The sequence below is a fragment of the Lampetra fluviatilis genome, chromosome 50 (genome assembly GCF_964198595.1).
Source record: "Lampetra fluviatilis chromosome 50, kcLamFluv1.1, whole genome shotgun sequence".
Taxonomy (NCBI): domain Eukaryota; kingdom Metazoa; phylum Chordata; class Hyperoartia; order Petromyzontiformes; family Petromyzontidae; genus Lampetra; species Lampetra fluviatilis.
The window spans coordinates 5,115,540-5,135,209 of NC_136324.1; the positions used below are offsets into that span (position 1 = coordinate 5,115,540).

General features: G+C 62.8%; 1 protein-coding gene across 1 annotated transcript in view; it reads left to right on the plus strand.

Moving 5' to 3' along the window:
- Nucleotides 1-19,147, plus strand: part of LOC144948550 (uncharacterized) — a 48,019-nt gene extending 28,872 nt beyond the window's left edge. Inside the window, exons 10-28 of the mRNA XM_078878118.1 lie at nt 321-469; nt 1,224-1,453; nt 2,285-2,581; nt 3,046-3,231; nt 3,456-3,581; nt 4,145-4,235; nt 5,513-5,631; nt 7,913-8,068; nt 8,409-8,477; nt 9,076-9,234; nt 9,658-9,766; nt 10,501-10,680; nt 14,847-14,965; nt 15,089-15,197; nt 16,113-16,168; nt 17,081-17,189; nt 17,459-17,546; nt 18,164-18,351; nt 18,474-19,147. Coding sequence (XP_078734244.1) covers nt 321-469; nt 1,224-1,453; nt 2,285-2,581; nt 3,046-3,231; nt 3,456-3,581; nt 4,145-4,235; nt 5,513-5,631; nt 7,913-8,068; nt 8,409-8,477; nt 9,076-9,234; nt 9,658-9,766; nt 10,501-10,680; nt 14,847-14,965; nt 15,089-15,197; nt 16,113-16,168; nt 17,081-17,189; nt 17,459-17,546; nt 18,164-18,351; nt 18,474-19,147 — 3,214 coding nt within the window. The remainder of the gene's footprint in view (nt 1-320; nt 470-1,223; nt 1,454-2,284; nt 2,582-3,045; nt 3,232-3,455; nt 3,582-4,144; nt 4,236-5,512; nt 5,632-7,912; nt 8,069-8,408; nt 8,478-9,075; nt 9,235-9,657; nt 9,767-10,500; nt 10,681-14,846; nt 14,966-15,088; nt 15,198-16,112; nt 16,169-17,080; nt 17,190-17,458; nt 17,547-18,163; nt 18,352-18,473) is intronic.
- Nucleotides 19,148-19,670: the final 523 nt, after the last annotated feature.

The window sequence follows — 19,670 nt, forward strand, 5'->3', positions numbered from 1 at the left end:
CCTCCTGAGAAATAATCTTCGACTCAGGAGGGTTGTGTTATGATAACAATGAATGTATTTGTGTAAGTTGAGCCACCGCCACGGTTTCTCGTTTACTCCGCCGAGCCTCCCACGCAAGGCTCCGACGCTGCTTAGCTTTCAGGATGTGCGCGGGTCATCCCGCGTTCTCCCGGTCGACTCGGCCGTGAGCGAGTAGCCGGTGCGGCGCGTATTAACCGACGGCGATGGGGAGACACAGGCGGCCGGGGTGGGGGGGTGCGTTTTTTTGTTTCCCGGCCCCACGGTGGGGAAGGGGCGGCTGATCGATGTCTTTGTTGCAGCGACGGGGCGGCCGGCGCGGCGCGCGAGGCCGCCGCGGTGCGCCGCACCGGCTGGCTGTGGGCCAAGCGCTGGCTGGTGCGCGGCAAGGCGCAGCGCGTGCAGCTCAGTCCCCGCAGGAAGTGGCGCCGGTGCTGGGCGGCGCTCAGGGGTGAGCGCCGGCACACACCCTGCACCCTGCCAATCACCCGGCCACTCACCCTGCCACTCACCTGGCCACTCACCCAGCCACTCACCCTGCCACTCACCCAGCCACTCACCCAGCCACTCACCCTGCCACTCACCAAGCCACTCACCCTGCCACTCACCTGGCCACTCACCCAGCCACTCACCCAGCCACTCACCCAGCCACTCACCCAGCCACTCACCCGGCCACTCACCTGGCCACTCACCCAGCCACTCACCCAGCCACTCACCAAGCCACTCACCCTGCCACTCACCCTGCCACTCACCCTGCCACTCACCCAGCCACTCACCCTGCCACTCACCCTGCACCCTGCCACTCACCCTGCACACTCACCCTACCACTCACCCTGCCACTCACCCAGCCACTCACCCTGCCACTCACCCTGCCACTCACCCTACCACTCACCCTGCCACTCACCCTGCCACTCACCCTGCCACTCACCCTGCCACTCACCCTACCACTCACCCTACCACTCACCCTGCCACTCACCCTACCACTCAACCTGCCACTCACCCTACCACTCACCCTGCACTCTCACCCTGCCACTCACCCAATACCCTCACCCTGCATCCTATACCCTCACCCCACCATTACGCAGAGGTGCGGTGGTCTGGGTTCGGCCGTGTTTTAAGAATTTCTTCTCTCGAGCTCTCGCCCCCGTGTGTCACCCGTGCGTGTGCGTGCGTCTCTGTGCGTGCGTCTCTCTCTCTCCCCGCAGGCTGCACGCTGCTGCTCTACGATTCAGTCGGGGGGGGTGCCGCCACCTCCCCCGGCGAGGGGGGTCCCTGCGAGGTGGGGGGGGCGTGCGAGGGGGGCCCCCCGGGAGGGGACGAGGTGCAGGAGGCCGTGTCGGCCCTGGGGGCCCTGGTGCAGGCCGTGCCCGAGCACCCGCGGCGCGAGCACGTCTTCTGCCTCAGCAACAGCCGGGGGGAGGCCTTCCTGCTCCAGGTGGGGGGGGGGGGGCCGGGGGGGGGCGCCTGGGGGGCGCGGCACCCTCCACTTGGATCTGACACTGACACGTGTCTGTGTGTGTGTTTGTGTGTTTGTGTGCGTCTGTTTGTGTGTGCGTGTTTGTTTGTTTCTGTGTTGCGTGTGTCTGTGTGTGTGTTTGTGTGTTTGTGTGCGTCTGTTTGTGTGTGCGTGTTTGTGTGTTTCTGTGTGCGTGTGTCTGCATGTGTGCGTGTGTGTCTGTTTGTGTGCATGTCTGTGTGTGTGCGTGCGTCTGTTTGTGTGCGTCTGTTTGTGTGTTTCTGTGTGCGTGTGTCTGTATGTGTGCGTGTGTCTGTTTGTGTGCACGTGTGTCTGTGTGTGTGCATGTGTCTGTATGTGTGCGTGTGTGTCTGTGCGTGTGTCTGTGTGTGTGTCTGTGTGTGTGCACGTGTGTGTGTGTCTGTGTGTGTGCGCGGGTGTGTGTGTCTGTGTGTGTGCGCGGGTGTCTGTGGGGAACGGTAGTGTGGTAGCGATTAGCACTCCACTCTACGAAACCGGTGGCCCGAGTCCGATTCCCGCTCACGCCCTACGCCAGTGACGATTATATTATCTGAACCGGCCCTGGGCCTCCGCTAGGTCGACTCAGCCTCAAACGAGTACCCGGTGCTGTGTGTAAACATCGCCACTGGGGAGACAAAGGCGTCCGGGCAGCGGTGGTGACGGCCACCCACCCCGCCGTGCGCCGCGCCGTCCTTCGCAGGTGCTGCACGCTAACAGCTCTCGCCCCGACGCTCTGTCAAGCCTACACGGGGCACTTTTGTCTTTGTCGCGGCGGGCGGGGGGGCGCAGGCCGGCAGTCAATCGGAGCTGGAGAACTGGGCGACGGCCGTGCACTCGGCCTGCGCTGCCCGCGAGGTGCGCGGGTGGTGGGGGGGCGGCACGGCGGCCGTCGGGGAGGCGAGCCGGTGCGGCCGGCCCCGCCGGGGGCCCGGGGGCCCGGGGGGGGGCGCCGTCGTGCCGCAGCTCGAGGCGGCGGTGCGGCGGCTGGCCGAGCGCGCCGACCTGGACGCCAAGATGCACAAGATGGCCGAGCTGCAGGCGGCCGCCACCACCGACGCACGCAGCCGGCGCGCCATCGCTGAGCAGGTGGGGGGGGGGCCAGGTGGGGGGGGGGGCGGGTGCCTGGTGGGGGTGGGGGGGGCTGGTGCCAGGTGGGGGGGAGGGCGAGTGCCAGGTAAGGGAGTGGGGCGGGTGCCTGGTGGGGAGGGGGGGGGGTGCCAGGTGGGGGTGGGGGGGGGCTGGTGCCAGGTGGGGGGCTACTAAGATGAGTGAGCGCAAGTCAGACAGGGCGCTAGGGCCCATTGCGGCAACGCAGCCGCCCGTGCGTTGGGAGGGGGGCTGGTGCTAGGAACGGCGATGCTGCTTTCTATCATCACATCATCACACCGCCTCCCTTGCACTCGAGAAGCCGGCGTCGCTCGGCACGCCTGACTCGGCATTCAACCCCCCACCCTCCTGCCCCCCTACCCCCGTGCCCCCCACCACCCTCCTGCCCCCCTACCCCCGTGCCCCCCACCACCCTCCTGCCCCCCTACCCCCGTGCCCCCCAGATCCGCCAGTGGGAGCTGAACGTGGAGAGCGTCCACGTGCGTCTCTTCCGCTACCGTTGCTACGCGGCGAGCCTGCGCGGCGGGGAGCCCCCCAACCCCAAGGGGCTCCTCTCGGTGACCAGCCGGCTCACCAAGGCCGGCCTGGCGCGCCTCGGAGCCTTCACCGCCTCCTCCCTGCACGCCACCGTGAGCCCAGCTGTCCGAACTGCCAGCCACCCGTGTCTCCGTGTCTCACTGCGTGTCACTGCGCCGCCGTGTCTCCATATCTCCTTGTCTCCGTGTGTCCGTGTCTCCGTGTCTCACTGCGCCCGTTATGCCTCTGTGTCTCCGTGTGTCACTGAGCCACCGTGTCTCACTGCGCCGCCGTGTCTCCGTGTGTCCGTGTCTCCAAATCTCCGTGTGTCCGCCAGGTGTGTGCTCGGGACGACTTCTCGGTGCGTGACCGCTCGCTGTCGCTCCCCCGTGGCGACTCGCGGCGCCGCGGCCTCATCTCGGCCCTGCTGGGCCCCGAGCGTGCCCGACTCTCCCCTGCCGAGGTCAGGGACCGAGCGCGCGAGCTCCACCGGGGTTCGGCACTTGCACGGGAGCACGCCCGCCGCTCAGCGGACGGAGCGGTGGTGAAAGCGGCCCCGTGTGGTGCAGGTGGTCCGGGGCGGACCGTTAACGTAGCGGGATCGTGAGAAGCGTCGGTGGCTTCGGGGAGGAGGCCTTCATCCAGCAGTGGATTGTCCGTGGCTGACGATGATGATGGCCAGAGCACTTGAGTTGCGCGGTGGTAGGCGGTACAAGATACAGCGGTGCCGTTGCGCATTCTTAAACCCATCTGTGCGCCGCTATGAGCGTCCACCCCCTCGCGTACACTGCTGGGTTTTCCCCGGTCCGCCTCCTGCAACGCGAAGCCAAAGCGCTCGTCGCTCGCGGCCTTCACGGCCTAGACATCCCCCAGGGTGCGGTGGCAACACCCTCCTCACGATGAGTCTTGAGGGTCGGCGAGGCTTCCCCCGCGCGCGCGCACATACAGGGCGCTCCCGGCGGCCCGCTCCGCACGTGCACAACGGTCGTGTTGGGTGACGCGGTTCTCTTGTGCCCGGTGCGCCAGGCCGCGGGAGGGAGTGCGTCCGCGGACGTGGGAGCTGCTGCCCCTGTCCCCGACAGCGGCTTCGCCCTTCTTGGAGATCCTCAGCGAGCCGGTGAGCCGCAAGAGACTACGAGCTGCCGAGAATCGGATTGTCTCATGAAGCTATGAAGCATTTTTACCCACAGATGTACAGTAGAACACTTACACATGAACACTCACTCAGCTGATGACAGCCAGTAAACATGAACTACATCTTAACACACACAAAGACAAAGATGCCCTGCATAACATTAACAGACCGTTTGGGGCAATTGCTGTTAGTGAGCACCTATGAAGGCCGGCATGGCACACGAGGGGGTAGGTGGCTAGCACCACTTCCGGCCGCCTTTGTCTCCCCAGTGGCGATGTTTACACACCGCGCCAGGTACTCATTTGAGGTTGAGTCGACCTAGGGGAGGCCCAGAACAGGTTCAGATAATCGTCACCGGGTGTTGGCCGTGAGCGGGAATATAAACTCGGGTCGCCAGGTTCGTAGCGCAGCGTAGCGCAGCGTAGCGCTAACTGCTACACTACCACTCCCACACAAAGATCCCCCCCCCCCCCCGACACACACACGTGTGTGTACATGAACACATGCACACACACGTGTGTGCTTGTACACACACACGTGTGCAAGCTCACACGTGTGTATTTGTACACACACGCGTGCCTTGATCACTCACCAGGGGGCAGTAACGAGTCATCCACCCCGGGCGTTCACAATGACTGACGATGGCCACGTGACTGGGTGACGATGCCACGTGCGTGACGATGGCCACGTGACTGACGATGGTCACGTGGGTGACGATGGCCACGTGGGTGACGATGGCGAGGTGCCTGAACACAGCACGCGGAGGGGGGGATGGTTGCGCAGCATCGCACGCTGCAAATGCTCCCAGCCTTGTCCAAACCACCATCCTCAATGGAACTGAACATATGGCCGTTTCGTCCTCAATTTGTTACATCTACCCGGCGAACACAGCCGTTACATTTAATCATCAGGTCTATTCATTTAATAATTTGTTACACCCATACGTTGAATCTATTCATTCAATCTTATTGAATATATTCATTGATGATATTCGTTGTGTCTATTAATCAAATATGTACATTATATACGAACAGATGTAATTATCTGTTCGTTTGATCTACTAATTTCCAGTGTGTTTTTGTTTTGCCGTCGTTTACAGAGTTGCATGACGATGGGTGATGAAAGGTGTAGATGGTGATGAGGTTATCAGTGGTGATGATGATGATGATGGAGGCATTACAGACGATGGGTGATGATGGTGTCGTTGATGATGATGTTGGTAATTATGATGGTGGTGATGGGTGTGCCGACTGGTGCAGAGTTTCCTGATGGAGGACACGAGGGCATGGAGGAGGTGGAGGGGGTGGAGGAGGTGGAGCTTGTTCCAGAGGCCCAGGCAATGACGAAGCCGCAGGACGACGTGGCGCCCCCACCTCCGGTGTGTGGATGTTCCCCCTTTCCCCCTCACCCCCTTGCCCATGTGTCCCTCTGCCTCCATATCCTCTCCGTCCCTACGTCTCCATTTCCCTTCGTCCCCATTTCTCCATGTCGCGATGCCTCCGCGTCCCGACGCCCCCTGTACCCCAAGTCCTCGTGCCAAGTTCAGTCCGTCACTTCGTCCCGTATCCGAGGGCAACGCCTGCACTGTTGAGATTATCGCCACGGCGATTAACGAGGGGGGGGGGGGGGCGATGTGCTCGTGGGTCCTCCCCAATCCCCCCGATCCCCCCCCCCCCCCCCCCCGGTCCTGTGATCCGGGATTAGCACATCGCCGGTGGCCACTGGCGCAATTAGAGAGCCGCCGCGCTCGTTAAGACTCGGCCCGGGCTCTAGACAGCATCCACCGCGGCGCCGCACGGAAGCGACGGGCGACTCCGGCGATCGGGAGACGCGGCACGGGGCGGCCGCGATGACGCGCCGGCAGGGAGGGTCAGGCCGGGGCTCCCCCCGGGGCGGACACCGAGGGGGGTCCCGCAGGCCCTGCCTCGCGGGAGTCCTGCTCGCCCTCTGGGCCAACCTCGCGTGGCTCTGCGACGGCCGCCCGGGCCTCCTGCTCTGGCTGCTGGCCAGGGCGCGGCGCCGCTCGCGCCAGGGGGGCCCCGGCCGCGCGCCGGCGGCCGCTCGCGCCGACGGGGACGCGTGGCGGGCCGTGCCGGTGAGTCGCGAGGGGCGCCGCGGGGTCAAACGGCAGAGGGGCAGCCCTGCGACCGCGCCGCTACTGCCACCGTTGGCGGGACGGTCCCCTAGAAGGGTGCGTTCGGTCGACTCTTCCGCGCTGGCCGGGTGTCTCGGTCGAGGTGGAAATACCCAGACTCTGGCGCCTCTTCCTCCGCCCGTGAACGAGGTTAACGAGATGCCCGGGTGGCAATTTAGCGGTGGAGCGGGCGGCTCGCGGCAATAGGAAGGTCGCGAGTTCACATCCCGGCTGTCGGGGGATTGACTTGGCCCACAACTTCTCCCTCCGGGGTGGATACAATAAGTCAACAGCGGTTGTCCTACGGAGAGACTCGCCCCCGCCATAGGAATGAGGACATGCCACCGCCGGCTCTGCCCGGTGGCGAGCAGGAGGCCCTACTGCCGAGCGGTAGATGGCACGGGAGCGACGCCACCACCCCCCTCCCCCGAGTGCCACGCCACGCCAGATGGCGCCGGCGCCGTGTTCTCTCCTCCGTTAACGAGCGCCAGCGGTGGCTGCTGCTGGCGCAGAGGTCCCCTGCACCCCCCTCACCGCCTTTCATCCCCCCCCCACCCCACCGCCCTCCTTGTCTGCCCCCACGGGGGGAGGGGGGGGCAAGACTGGCAGCGTGCTAGCGGCTCCGAGGTGGCGTTGGCGCTCGTCTCATTAGGGCGAGCCGCCGGCGCTTGAGCAGGTGCTGGGGTCGGCGCAGGTCGGATCGAGGGGCTGGAACCGGCGCTACGACGTTGGCGGTAGCCGGAGTGGGAACTGGGGGGTGGGGAGGGGGGGATGGCAGGGGGGGGGGGCTGCCACAAGATCGGACCCCCCCCCCCCGCCCCCCATTCATCGCCAACATCCCTTCACCTCCCCTTCTTCTCTTCTTAACAAATGCAGCTCTCATCTTGACGGCGAGCCAGATCGCCTTGGATCAGGCAGGCGGAGTAGCCCCCGTGCGTGGCTGTGGTCGACTTGGCACTCGGGCTTGGCACGCAGACTTGGCACGCAGACTTGGCACCGTTTTGGTTTGCGCGCCCCTCCCCCTCCACCCCCGCCCGCACGACTCTGGTTCTTCTCTACTGAGGAGAGCCGGGACGATTGGTTGGCCAAACAACGGCGTGACTCGGCACGTCCCTTTTAGTCGATTACTCGGGCCCCTGGTGCGGGAGGTGGTGCTGGTGGTGGTGGCAGTGGTGGCGGCGATGGTGGTGGTGGCGGTGGTGGTGGTGGCGGCGGTGGTGGTGGTGGCGGCGGCGGTGGTGGTGGTGGCAGTGGCGGTGGTGGTGGTGGCAGTGGCGATGGTGGCGGTGGTGGTGGTGGTGGTGGCGGTGGTGGTGGTGGTGGTGGTGGCGGTGGTGGTGGTATTGGGGGCAGAGGTGGTGGTGGCGGCGGTGGTGGTGGCAGTGGCGGTGGTGGTGGTGGCAGTGGCGATGGTGGTGGCGGTGGTGGTGGTTAGACGGGGCAATAAAGAGGCCGGGTGACCTCCTACGACTCGCCGATCGAGGGGCCGAGTGGTTTGGACACCGATGTGCGGCTCTCGTTGCAGGCGCTGGACGCTTGTGACCTCGGATCGCCCGACGGCGACTCTGACCCTGACCCCAACCGGGGTCATGACCTGCCCCTGCCCCGACAGCTTTCGGAGACCGAGAAATTACGCAAGGTCATCGTGGAGCTGCTGGAGACGGAGCGCACGTACGGACGGGTGAGGATTACAACCAGATTACTCACCAGATTGCAACCAGATTACAACCAACTTTCCCGATTATCACCAGACTACGATGATTAACAGAATACGCACGAGATTACCAATTAGACATCCAGATTATCCGTAAGATAACCAGGTTATTAACCGGATCACTTATTGGCCGGCGGGGCGGTGCGGTGCAGAAGGCCCATTGCCCAAAACGTCGCCGGTTGCAGACCGCGGTGTTGCTGACAAACGTGTCGAGCGTGGACCGGCTGGTGGGGGGGGGGGGCACGCGGGGGAGATGCCGTCTCTGTGGCTGTGCCTGAGGGAGACGCCGGCTCTGTGCCTGTTGCAGGACCTGAAGCTGCTGATGGATCAGTACCTGGAGCCGCTCCAGACGCAGCCTTTCCTCACTCCCGAGGAGGTGAGCGACGCGGATCGGCACCCCTAGCAGAGCCCGCAGTGGACTCCTGGCTACCGAGAGCACCGTGGTGCCACAACGCCGACATTCACGCTGCCTCCCGTGTACCCGCGCCTCCCTAACTCTGTCTCCCTTGCCCTGTGGCTCCCCTTCTCCGTGTCTCCCATTGTCCCTGTGTCTCCCCTTGTCCCTGTGTTTCACCTTGTCTCTGTGTCTTCTCTTGTCCCTGGGTCACCCTAACTCTGTCTCCCTTGCCCTGTGTCTCACTTTCTCTGTGTCTCCCCTTGTCCCTGTGTCTCCCTTGCCCTGTGTCTCCCCTTCTACGTGTCTCCCCTTGTCCCTCGGTCTCCCCTTGTCTGTGTCTTCTCTTGTCCCTGCATCTCCCTAATTCTGTCTTCCCATGTCCCTGTGTCTCCCCTTCTCTGTATCTACCCTTGTCCCTGTGTCTCCCCTTGTCCCTGTGTCTCCCTTGCCCAGTGTCTCCCCTTGTACCTCGGTCTCCCCTTGTCTCTGTGTCTTCTCTTGTCCCTGGGTCTCGCAAGTCTCTGCATCCTAACTCTGTCTTGCCATGCCCCTGTGTCTCTCCCGCACCCTCGGGCAGCTGAGCTCCCTCTTTGGCCGTCTGCGCGAGATGGAGTCGTTCCAGCGAGTGTTCGTGCGTGCGCTGGAGGAGGGGGCGGCGCTGGGCGGGCTGGCGAGCGACCCTGCTGCTGCTGACCACCCCGCTCCTCACGAGCCTCACTGCCCGGTTCGACTCCGGGTGAGTGACTCCCGAGCGTCTCGCGTCGCGCGGTGGCTCCGTGTCGCAGCCAACGACGGGGTCCCGAGTCGATTTTGTTGGTTCGGGGGCCACGCAATGATCTGGCCAAACGGTTCGTCGTGTGACCCTCTTCCGCTCGCTGGACCTCTGCGCGTGTCTCCCTGCGTGACCCTGCATGGCCCTGCGTCTGTGTGCCTCTGTGCGTCTCCTCGTACCCACCGATTGTCCCCCGTGCCTTTCTCTGTCACCCTGGGACATCCCCCGTGCATTCCCACGCCTCTCCGTGCACGTATCCCACATATCCCCTCGCCACCCGTTTATCCCCACGCGTCCCCGCGTGTCTCATCGCATCCCCGTATCCCCCCGCCGCTGTGCCGCCCCCACCCCCGGCCCCCCTCCCGCCCTCCCCCCCCACGTGAGCAGCGAGCGCTCTTCTCCCTGGGGGGGACGTTCCTCTACTACGCGGAGCACTTCAAGCTCTACAGCGCCTTCTGCGCCAGCCACTCGCGGGCGCAGCGCATCCTCGCCAAGGGTGAGCTCCCACTGCGCCTGCTGCGCCTGCTGCACCTGCTGCGTCCGCTGCGGTGGAGCCGTCGCTTAGCGGCCGATCGACGGACCTGGCCGCCCGGTCGGCTGTCGCAGCCGGGGCCCCGTCGGTCGCGGACTCGCGATGTCGCCACTCGATTCGTGACCCGATGTCGCCGGCCGCGGTCGCGGGGCGAAACGAAACGTGGCTTGGCCGTGGCGAGCGGCACGTGCGGCGAGCAGTAGCCGCAGGTGTATACTGGACGCGGTGTGCCGGGCGTAGATTTGGGTTTCCGGATTGCCGACCCAGAACGGGCGCTGTTGATGAAAAGCTGGCCGCACGTAGAATGCCGTAGGCTCGCACAGAGACCCAGAGACGGTCACCGCTTCGCGCACACTTTCAGATCCACTTCTGCGGCCGTCTGGAATGATGTTAGGAAGCCACTGGGAGCTATGCACTTTTAAATCTAGAATAGAAAACGAATTTCTTTAGAACAGCGTTTTTTGTATTTAGGTAGTTGTCCTTTCCCCGCACTTCCGATTAGCGCGGTCGGCTACGTACGGTGCCAAGGAAGTTCAACACACGTCCACACCTACAGATTCACACGGGGACTAAACCTTTGCGTGCCGCCACGTTGCCTCGAGTGGGTTGGCACAGCCGCACAGCTGCGACACCGAGAGGCGCATTACTTGATGTCGTCTTCCCGGGTGTGACGGTGGCGGCGGCGGCGGCGGTGGCAGCGCGCACGGAGGCGGCGTTCTGCGCGTTCCTGGAGGAGCGCAACCCGGGGCGCCAGCACGCCTCCTCGCTCGAGTCGCTGCTCATCAAGCCGGTGCAGCGCGTGCTCAAGTACCCGCTGCTGCTGCGCCAGCTCGCCGCCCTCGCCGCCCCCCACTCGCACGAGCGCCACCACCTCACCGGTGAGGAGGGCCCGCAGGGGCCACGTGGTCAGAACCCCCCCCCCACCACCGATTGGCTGCAGCGTGGCGCGCCACCGATACGATTCCAGACGATGCGATTACTGTCCTAACAGAAGCTCTGTGTGCGTGTGTGTGTGTGCGCGCGTGTGTGCTTGTGTGTGTGTCTGTATGTGTGTGTGCCTGCATGTGTGTGTGTGCGCATGTGTGTCGTGGGCAGTGCTGTGGGGGGAGGGCCAATGCCCATTGGCCTCTCCCCTCATGGCGTCTGTGACCACCACAGTGGCTAAACGGGGGCTCTGGACGGGTGCGAGGGGCTGGTAACCCCTCCACCTTCAATTAACCACCACTAAACTACGATTTAAACATAAACCTGTAATTAATAAGCTTGTGCCGGAGGCCCCGGGGGGTCAGGCTTTTATGACGTCTCCTGGCCAAACCCCATTTGGCGGAGCCAGGAGATTGAATTTTAACCCTCGGGGCTCCTCCAGTAACAACGAAAAACCATTGCGGATGGCCACGTGGAATGTTCGAACGCTCACTGCGGAGGAGAGGCTGCCACTCCTCTGTCGGGAGCTGGACCGGTACCGCCTGGATCTCTGTGGCATTCAGGAGGTCCGGTGGACCGGTTCTGGCTCCTGCCACCATGAGGGGTGGACAGTCCTCTACTCGGGGCAGGAGACTGCCAAACAACAGGGTGTGGCTCTTCTTCTGAACAAAAGAATGAAGGGGGCGTGGGAGCGTGGCGGTGAGGTGTGGGAAGCTGTAAGCCCCAGGATACTTTGGGCTCGCCTTCCCATCAACCAGAGGCGAGGAGTGGTGGTCGTGGTTACTTACGCCCCCACCGAAGACGAACATCCGTGGAGGGATGCAGGCAAAGCCGATGAGTCAGACGCTTTCTATGACCTACTGTCACAGGTGCTGGCTAAAGTGGCCACTCGGGACAGAGTCATCTTGTTGGGTGACTTCAATGCCCGAGTTGGTCATGATGCTGGCACCTGGTCTGGAGTGATTGGAAGGCATGGGCCAGATCAGCTCAATAACAACGGTAGGAGGCTGCTAGATTTCTGTGCAGCCCATGGGCTTGTAATTACCAACACGCTCTTCCGGCATCGGCGCATCCACACAACATCATGGATGCATGCCGGGTCCAAGCAAGAACATCTGCTGGACTACGTAGTGACGGACCAGCGGATGCGAGCCCATGTCCTTGACACCAGGACCTACCGTGGAGCTGATCTGCCCTCTGACCATCGACTAGTCATCTGTAAGATGCGCCTGCCATTCTTCCACTCCGGTGGTGGGTGTACACCCAGGATCCCATTCCAACCAAAAGTGGCCTGGTCTAAGTTAGCTGATGAAAGTTGCAAGCGAGAATTTCATCATCGCTTGCAGCTGGGGTTGGCATCGTCCCCCACTCCACCTGATGTCGAGGGTAAATGGGCGAGGTTTAAGACTGTGACTCATGCAGCTGCAATGGCTGCTTTGGGTACGCGGTCCAGACCTCCCCGGGAACCCTGGCTGACGGAGGAGGTGTTCAGGTTAATTGAGAAAAAGCGACAGGCCCACTCTCATCGCCTACAGCATCCCACGTCAGAGAATGAGGAGGTTTACCGCAGCCTTCGCTCGGAGGTTCGGAGAGCCGTAAGGCGCTGTAAGGATGGGTGGTGGTCGCGGGTTGCTGAGGAGATGGAGTCTGCCTCAGTGGCCCGCGATCACAAATCACTATTTAACTCCATCAAAAAAGTAACCTGCAGCGCCACACCTATTACCATCATTAGAGGAAAAAACGGTGATCCAATCTCCGACCCCCAGGAACAGGTTTGCAGATTTGCTGAGCATTTCTGTGAGGTCCTGGGGGAGGGAAAATCTCTCAGCCAGGAAAACATCATGGCACAAAGTGGGGATAACCCTGCTGAGGCTGCGGTGCCTCAAATATTGGAAGAGGTCACCCCCTGTGAGTGGCTGGCTGAGGTACCGGCTGTTGAGGAAGTACTGAGGGCGATCCGGAGTCTGAGACCAGGGAAGGCACCGGGCAGAGATGATCTCCCAGGCGAAATGCTGAGGGAGGGTGGCGTTTGTGCACAGACTGCCCTATATGACATCATAACAACAGTCTGGACCACTGGACGGGTTCCGCAGGACTGGAAGGATGCCCTGGTGGTCCCCCTCTTTAAGAAGGGGGACCGCACAGACTGTAACAACTACAGGGGCATCTAACTCCTCAGTGTGCCGGGTAAGGTCCTGGCAAGGATTATTCAACATCGCCTTGCTAGGCATGCTGAGGAGAGGCTTGCGGAGCCCCAATGTGGTTTCAGGAAAGGGCGGTCCTGCACAGATGCCATATTTTCTGTCCGTCTGCTACAGCAGAGGTGTAGGGAATTCCAAAAAGACCTACATCTCTGCTTTATTGACCTGGTCAAGGCCTATGATACCATCAGTAGGACTGGGCTCTGGGTTGTTCTTCGTGCTTTCGGAGTCCCTGACCCTCTGCTCACGATCATTAAGGACCTTCATGATGGTGAGCGGGCCCGGGTAAAACTACGTGGCCGGGAGTCGGAGCCTTTCCCTGTACACCTTGGGGTGCGACAGGGATGTCCTCTGGCTCCCACATTATTTAACATCTATTTCGACTGCGTAGTTCGTGAAGCCTTCAATAGCTGTACCGGGGGAATTACCATTTGGTACAGATATAATGGGAGGCTGATCGACGCCCGGGTGCGATCAAGGGATGGCTCCCTATTGGTCAACCACGTTATGTATGCCGATGATTTGGTAATAGCTGCTCATTCAGAAGAGGAGTTGGAGACGCTGCTGCTGAGGCTGGAGTGTGCCACTAAGAGGTGGGGCCTTACCATCAGCCCCACCAAAACTAAGCACCTGCCTGGGTATTTTGTACCATCGGGCACTCCGCCCCCACAACTCCCAATCGGTGATGGGGCAGTTGTGGAGAGAGTAGAGAGTTTCCCATACCTGGGCAGTGTGCTCATGACCAGCTCCAGTTTATCAGCAGAGGTCTCACTCCGAATCAGTCGAGCGGCAATATCTTTTCATCGGTTGCGTAACGCTGTGTGGAAGCTACCTGGTCTGTCGCTCCGCACGAAGCTTCAGGTCTTCTCGGCCACGGTCATTCCCTCCCTTCTCTACGCTTGCGAAACGTGGACCCCCCTAGTGGAGCATCTTCGCCGGTTGGAAACATTTAGGCTGGCCTGCCTACGATCCATCCTGGGTTTGACCAGGCTGGATTGTGTGAGGAGCTCACAAGTCCTTGAAAGATCTGGGCAAAGTCCCATCAGTGAGCTCCTCCGGCAGGCAAGGCTGCGTTGGCTGGGTCATGTAGCCCGCATGCCCAGCCACCGCATGCCTAAACAGCTTTTGTTCGGCCGGATCGAGGGGGCTAAACGGGCGCGGCACGGGCTAGAGAAGAGATGGAGTGATGTGGTACAGGAGGACGTGGAGCTGAGTGGACTTGCCGATGACTGGTACCAGCGGTGTCAAGATCGGCCTCAGTGGAGGAGGCTCGTGAAGGACGCTACTGGGCAGTTGGAGGCAGTCGCCCTCCAACAACAACGGAGGGCGGAGGAGCGACGCTCACAACAACGAGCGGAGCGCCGGGTGGCTAAAGCACAGCAAGTTGGCACAGTAGGGGGCACAGGTGGTGCATCAGCCAGTCATCTCGGTCATCTCGGTCAGTCGACCCGTGGCACCTGGGTCTGCCCCGTGACCTCCTGCCAGCGGGCGTTCGACACTTCACGTGGCCTCAAGGTGCACATGGCCTGGCACAAGCGTCGTGGTGACGTCACCGCCACTTAGTGGCGAATGGCGGTTGTTGTTGTTGTTGTGCGTGTGCCTACGTGCACGTGCGTGTGTGCACGCGTGTGTGCCTGTATATGTGTGTGTGCCTGTATGTGTGTGCGTGTGCCTGTATGTGTGTATGTGCCTGTATGTGTGCGTGTGCCTACGTGTGCGCGCGTGTGTGCACGCGTGTGTGCCTGTATATGTGTGTGTGCCTGTATGTGTGTGCGTGTGCCTGTATGTGTGTATGTGCCTGTATGTGTGCGTGTGCCTACGTGTGCGCGCGTGTGTGCCTGTACGTGTACCTGTATGTGTGCGTGTGCCTGTATGTGTGTGTGTGTGCGCGTGTGTGTGTGCCTGCGTGCGCCGCTCAGAGGCGATGCGCGCCATGAACGGCGTCGCGCGCCACATCAACGAGATGCAGAAGCTGTACGACGAGTTCGGAGCCGCGTTCGACGGCCTCCTCGCCCAGCAGCCCGGCCCCTGCCGAGAGGCGAGCGTCACACCGCACGCGTCACACCGCACGCGTCACACCGCACGCGTCACACCGCACGCGTCACACCGCACGCATGGCACCGCACGCGTCCAACCACACGCATCACACCGTCTCATGCAGGTGAGCGAGCTGTCCATGGCAGAACTCATCGGCCACGACTCGGTCACCTGGCTCAACCCCCCTGCTCACCTCGGGCGGCACTGGAGGGAGCCTCAACTCACCCTGCTCGGTGAGATCCGCAGCGACCACCCACCCACTCGCTCTCTCGCTCCCCCCACCTGCTCGCTCGCCCACCTGCTCGCTCGCTCCACCACCTGCTCGCTCGCCCACCCGCTCGCTCGCCCTCCCGCTCGCTCGCCCACCCGCTCGCTCGGCCACCCGCTTGCTCGCTCACCCACCCACCCTATCGCTCGCCCGCCCGCCCACCCACCCACTCGCTCACCCACCCACCCGCTCGCTCGCACGCCCACCCACCCACTCACCCACCCGCTCGCTCGCCCGCCCGCCCACCCACCCACCCACTCGCTCACCCACCCACCCGCTCGCTCACTCACCCACCCGCTCGCTCACCCAACCACTCGCTCGCCCACCCACCCGCTCGCTCACCCACCCACCCGCTCGCCCACCCACCCGCTCGCTCACCTGTCCAGGAATTGGCGTCGCTGTGCCGGCTGGCGGGAGTTGATAAGTGCAGAGGGTCGGTGCCGGCCTGGCAGTGATGAGCTCCCTCACAGCCACGGCGCTCCCAGAGGCCTCGCGTGGCCACGGGAATCTCTCCGGGCCGCTCAGTGGGGGACGTGGTGACCCCGATTAACCCTCACCCCTGATCCTCGTGCGCCGTGCCGGCCTTCACCGGTGCTCGCGAACAGCGCTTGCCCCAAAAAGAATATAGAGCTGACATGGGAGATCTTTGTCTTTGTATATGTGTGGCAGTGCCTCGCCTAGGTCGACTCAGCCTAAAATGAGTACCTGGTGGGGTGTGTAAGCATCGCCACTCGGAAGACAAAGGCGACCGGGTGTGGTGCTGGTGACACACCCCCTCGAGTGCCGTGCCGGCCTAACAGCACTTGCCCCAACAGTCTGTTAAAGGCTATACAGGGGATCTTTATCTTTGTTTGTCCGCTGTCCCCACTCCATCTCTTAGTGTTCCGGCCGGCACTCGTCCTCCTCTGCAAGGATCAGACGAAGCCTCGCAAGAAGGTGACGCATCCTCACCCTCACTCGCACAGAGACCCACAGACTCACACAGAGACCCACAGACTGACACAGAGACCCAAAGGCTCTCACAGAGACCCACAGACTCACACAAAGATCCATAGACTCACACAGAGACCCACAGCCTCACACAGAGACCCATAGGCTCTCACAAAGACCCGCAGACTCACACAGAGACCCATATACTCACACAGAGACCCATAGACTAACACAGAGACCCATAGACTGACACAGAGACCCAAAGGCTCTCACAGAGACCCACAGACTCACACAAAGATCCATAGACTCACACAGAGACCCATAGACTCACACAGAGACCCATAGACTCACACAGAGACCCATAGACTAACACAGAGACCCATAGACTGACACAGAGACCCAAAGGCTCTCACAGAGACCCACAGACTCACACAAAGATCCATAGACTCACACAGAGACCCACAGCCTCACACAGAGACCCATAGACTCACACAGAGAGCCACAGACTCATACAAAGATCCATAGACTCACACAGAGACCCACAGCCTCACACAGAGACCCAAAGACTCACACAGAGACCCAAAGACTCACACAGAGACCCAAAGACTCACACAGAGACCCATAGACTCACACAGAGACCCATAGACTCACACAGAGACCCATAGACTCACGCAGAGACCCATAGACTCACACAGAGACCCATAGACTCACACAGAGATCCATAGAGTCACACAGAAATCCACAGCCTCACACAGAGACCCACATGCTCACACAGAGACTCACCCCACTCGGCAGTTGGTGCGTCCGGCGTATGTCTTGATGCACCCCCGGGCCCGGCCTGCCCGAGGGGGAATAGCAAGCGAGTGAGGCCTGCGGCTGACCGCGTGCGTGCCCGACCGTGCGTGCCGTGCGGCGCAGGGCGGCCCCCCCCGGAGCCCACGCTGCACGGGCCCCGAGGACGCGCTCCGCTTCGCCCACATGGTCCCCGCGACGGCGCTGCAGCTGCGGGCGGGGAGCACCACGCAGGGTACGCACGTTGCGCGGACGGCACGCACCGACCGCCCGGCGAGACGCGGCGGAACGATCCACCGGCCGGATATTGTCCGGGGCCATTGGTGACGGGTCGTAGCCACAGCGTCAACGGCAAGCGGTGTGCTGGGTGTGGTGTGCCGGGCGTGGGAATATTTTTTCAGGTCGTTGACCTACCGCGAATGTAACGTTGGACTCCGTGGCTACCTCATTCTCCCTGCTCCCTACCTGTAACGCCCCCCCCCCCACCCCCCTGCTCCCTCCCAGACGATGGAATCAGCTGCATCTGGGAGGTGATCCACGTGCGCTCCGAGACGGAGGGCCGCCCCGAGGCAGCGTTCCATGTGTGCAGTCCGTGAGTGCGCGCATCGCACGCCAACACCACGCCACCCCCCGCCACCCCCCGCCACCCCCCGTCACCCCGCGCCACCCCCCATCACCCCGCGCCACCCCCCATCACCCCGCGCCACCCCAAGCCACACCGCGCCACCCCCCGTCACCCCGCGCCACCCCCCACCACACCGCGCCACCCCCCATCACCCCGCGCCACCCCCCATCACCCCCCACCACACCACGCCACCCCCCACCACACCACGCTACCCCCCATCACCCCGCGCCACCCCCCATCACCCCGCGCCACCCCCCACCACACCACGCAACCCCACGCCACACTGCGCCACCCCACACCATGATGTAACACCACCCCACATCGTAAGCGCGTGTGTATGAGCGCGTACGTATCTGCATCAACGCACTGACATGTGCATCATCAGAATGTGTGCGTCCGTGCATGCGCGTACACAATACGTGTCCATGCACGTGTGATTCGTCGTGACGTGCATATTGTGTATCTCTACGTGTGTTTGCGATGTGTATACGTGTGCGTCGCTACGTGCACACATACGTGTGTGCGTGCGCCTGTATGCGTGTGCCTGTACGTGTGTGCGTGCGCCTGTACGCGTGTGCGCGCAGCTCTCTGGAGCGGAAGCTGCGCGTCGTGCGGATGGTTGAGCAGCTTCTCAAGGCCGGGGCCCGGGGGGCCCACGGGTCGCGCTGGGGGGGTCACGGGACCCCCCACGGGTGTCACGGGGAGTACGTCCCCTATGGGGGTCAACGCCTCGCAGCGCTGAGGGGGGGCCGGGCGGCGCTGCACAAGCAGGGTAGGGCTTGCACGGGGGCCGCCCCGATCTTACAACCCAAACCCCAAACCCATACCTCTGAACCCCTATCACCGAGCTCTACAGGGACGCACGGCAACCCCTGACGTCGGTCATTTCCGCAGAGTCATCGCGGAGCTGCGCGTCGGACCCGGACGCCGGCCACCCCGAGTCACCCCGGGCCGCTCGCCCGTCTCAGCCGGCCGGCGCTTCGTGCTCGGCCCCGGGGACACGGGACAGCGGGGACAATCCACGCAGATCCGGGGACACGGACGGGCGCGGCTGGGAGCACCGTCCCAAGCGGACGTGGCAACGGGATTACCCCACAGACAACCCCAGAGAAAATACGTCCAGAGACGGAGGAGACAGAGGAGGAGTACGAGAGGGAGGAGGAGGTGGAGTACGAGAGGGAGGAGGAGTACGAGAGGGAGGAGGAGGTGGAGTAGGCGACAGGCGACTGTCACCCGGCGACGAGCGACAGTCGCCGACGCGGTGTCGGGGCGGCCATGACGGTGCCGCCCCCGCCAGCCCGGCGCTGGACTCTTCCAGCTTCATGCGTGAGCTGGAGCGGCGCCTGCAGAGCACCTTCCTGTGCGACGGCGCTCCGCCGCCGCCATCTGATACCGGGGCGCGGTGTGCCACGGGGGGTCACGTGGGGGGAGCGGGGGGCCACAGGCCGCTAGCTCGGGCCCTCACGGGAGACTTCACCTCCGAGCTGGCCCGGGACTTCAGCGACCAGAGCCTGAGTTCGGTGACGAGTGAGGAGCGGTTCTTCGGGGTGCTGGACGTGAGTCTGTAACGACGACGCCGGCGCTCTCCGTGTCCCGCGGGTCCCCATTTTCTTGATAAGGACGCATGCACACGCGTGTGCGTACGTGGACTGTATGTACGTGCGCGCGCGTGCGTGTGCGTACGCCCGTCGTGTTCATTTATTTCCATTTTGTTTTCAACAATGGAAACTTGGGACAAAACCAGGAGACTCGGGGTCGCCGCGTCCGGCCGAGACGAGTGGATCTCGAGAAGTACCGAGTCGCGATCATGACAGCGTTGTTTGTATTCGGCGAACGTCCGCGTCCTCCGTGAGCTGTCGGGCTCGTGGCGCCACGAGACGTAGCATCCTTGAGGAACTCGCACAGGAAGCAGTCCCATCGCCTCGTGTCCTGCAGAAGAGGACATCGCAGAACAACTTCCGAGCTCCCTCCAAGTGACCTTTTTCATCCACACGTTCGGGGCGCTGCACGCCCCCCCCCCCCGCCCCCCCCACAACTCGAGAAAAGTTTGCCGCGTGGCAGTGAAACCGAGATTATTTACGCGGTGTATAT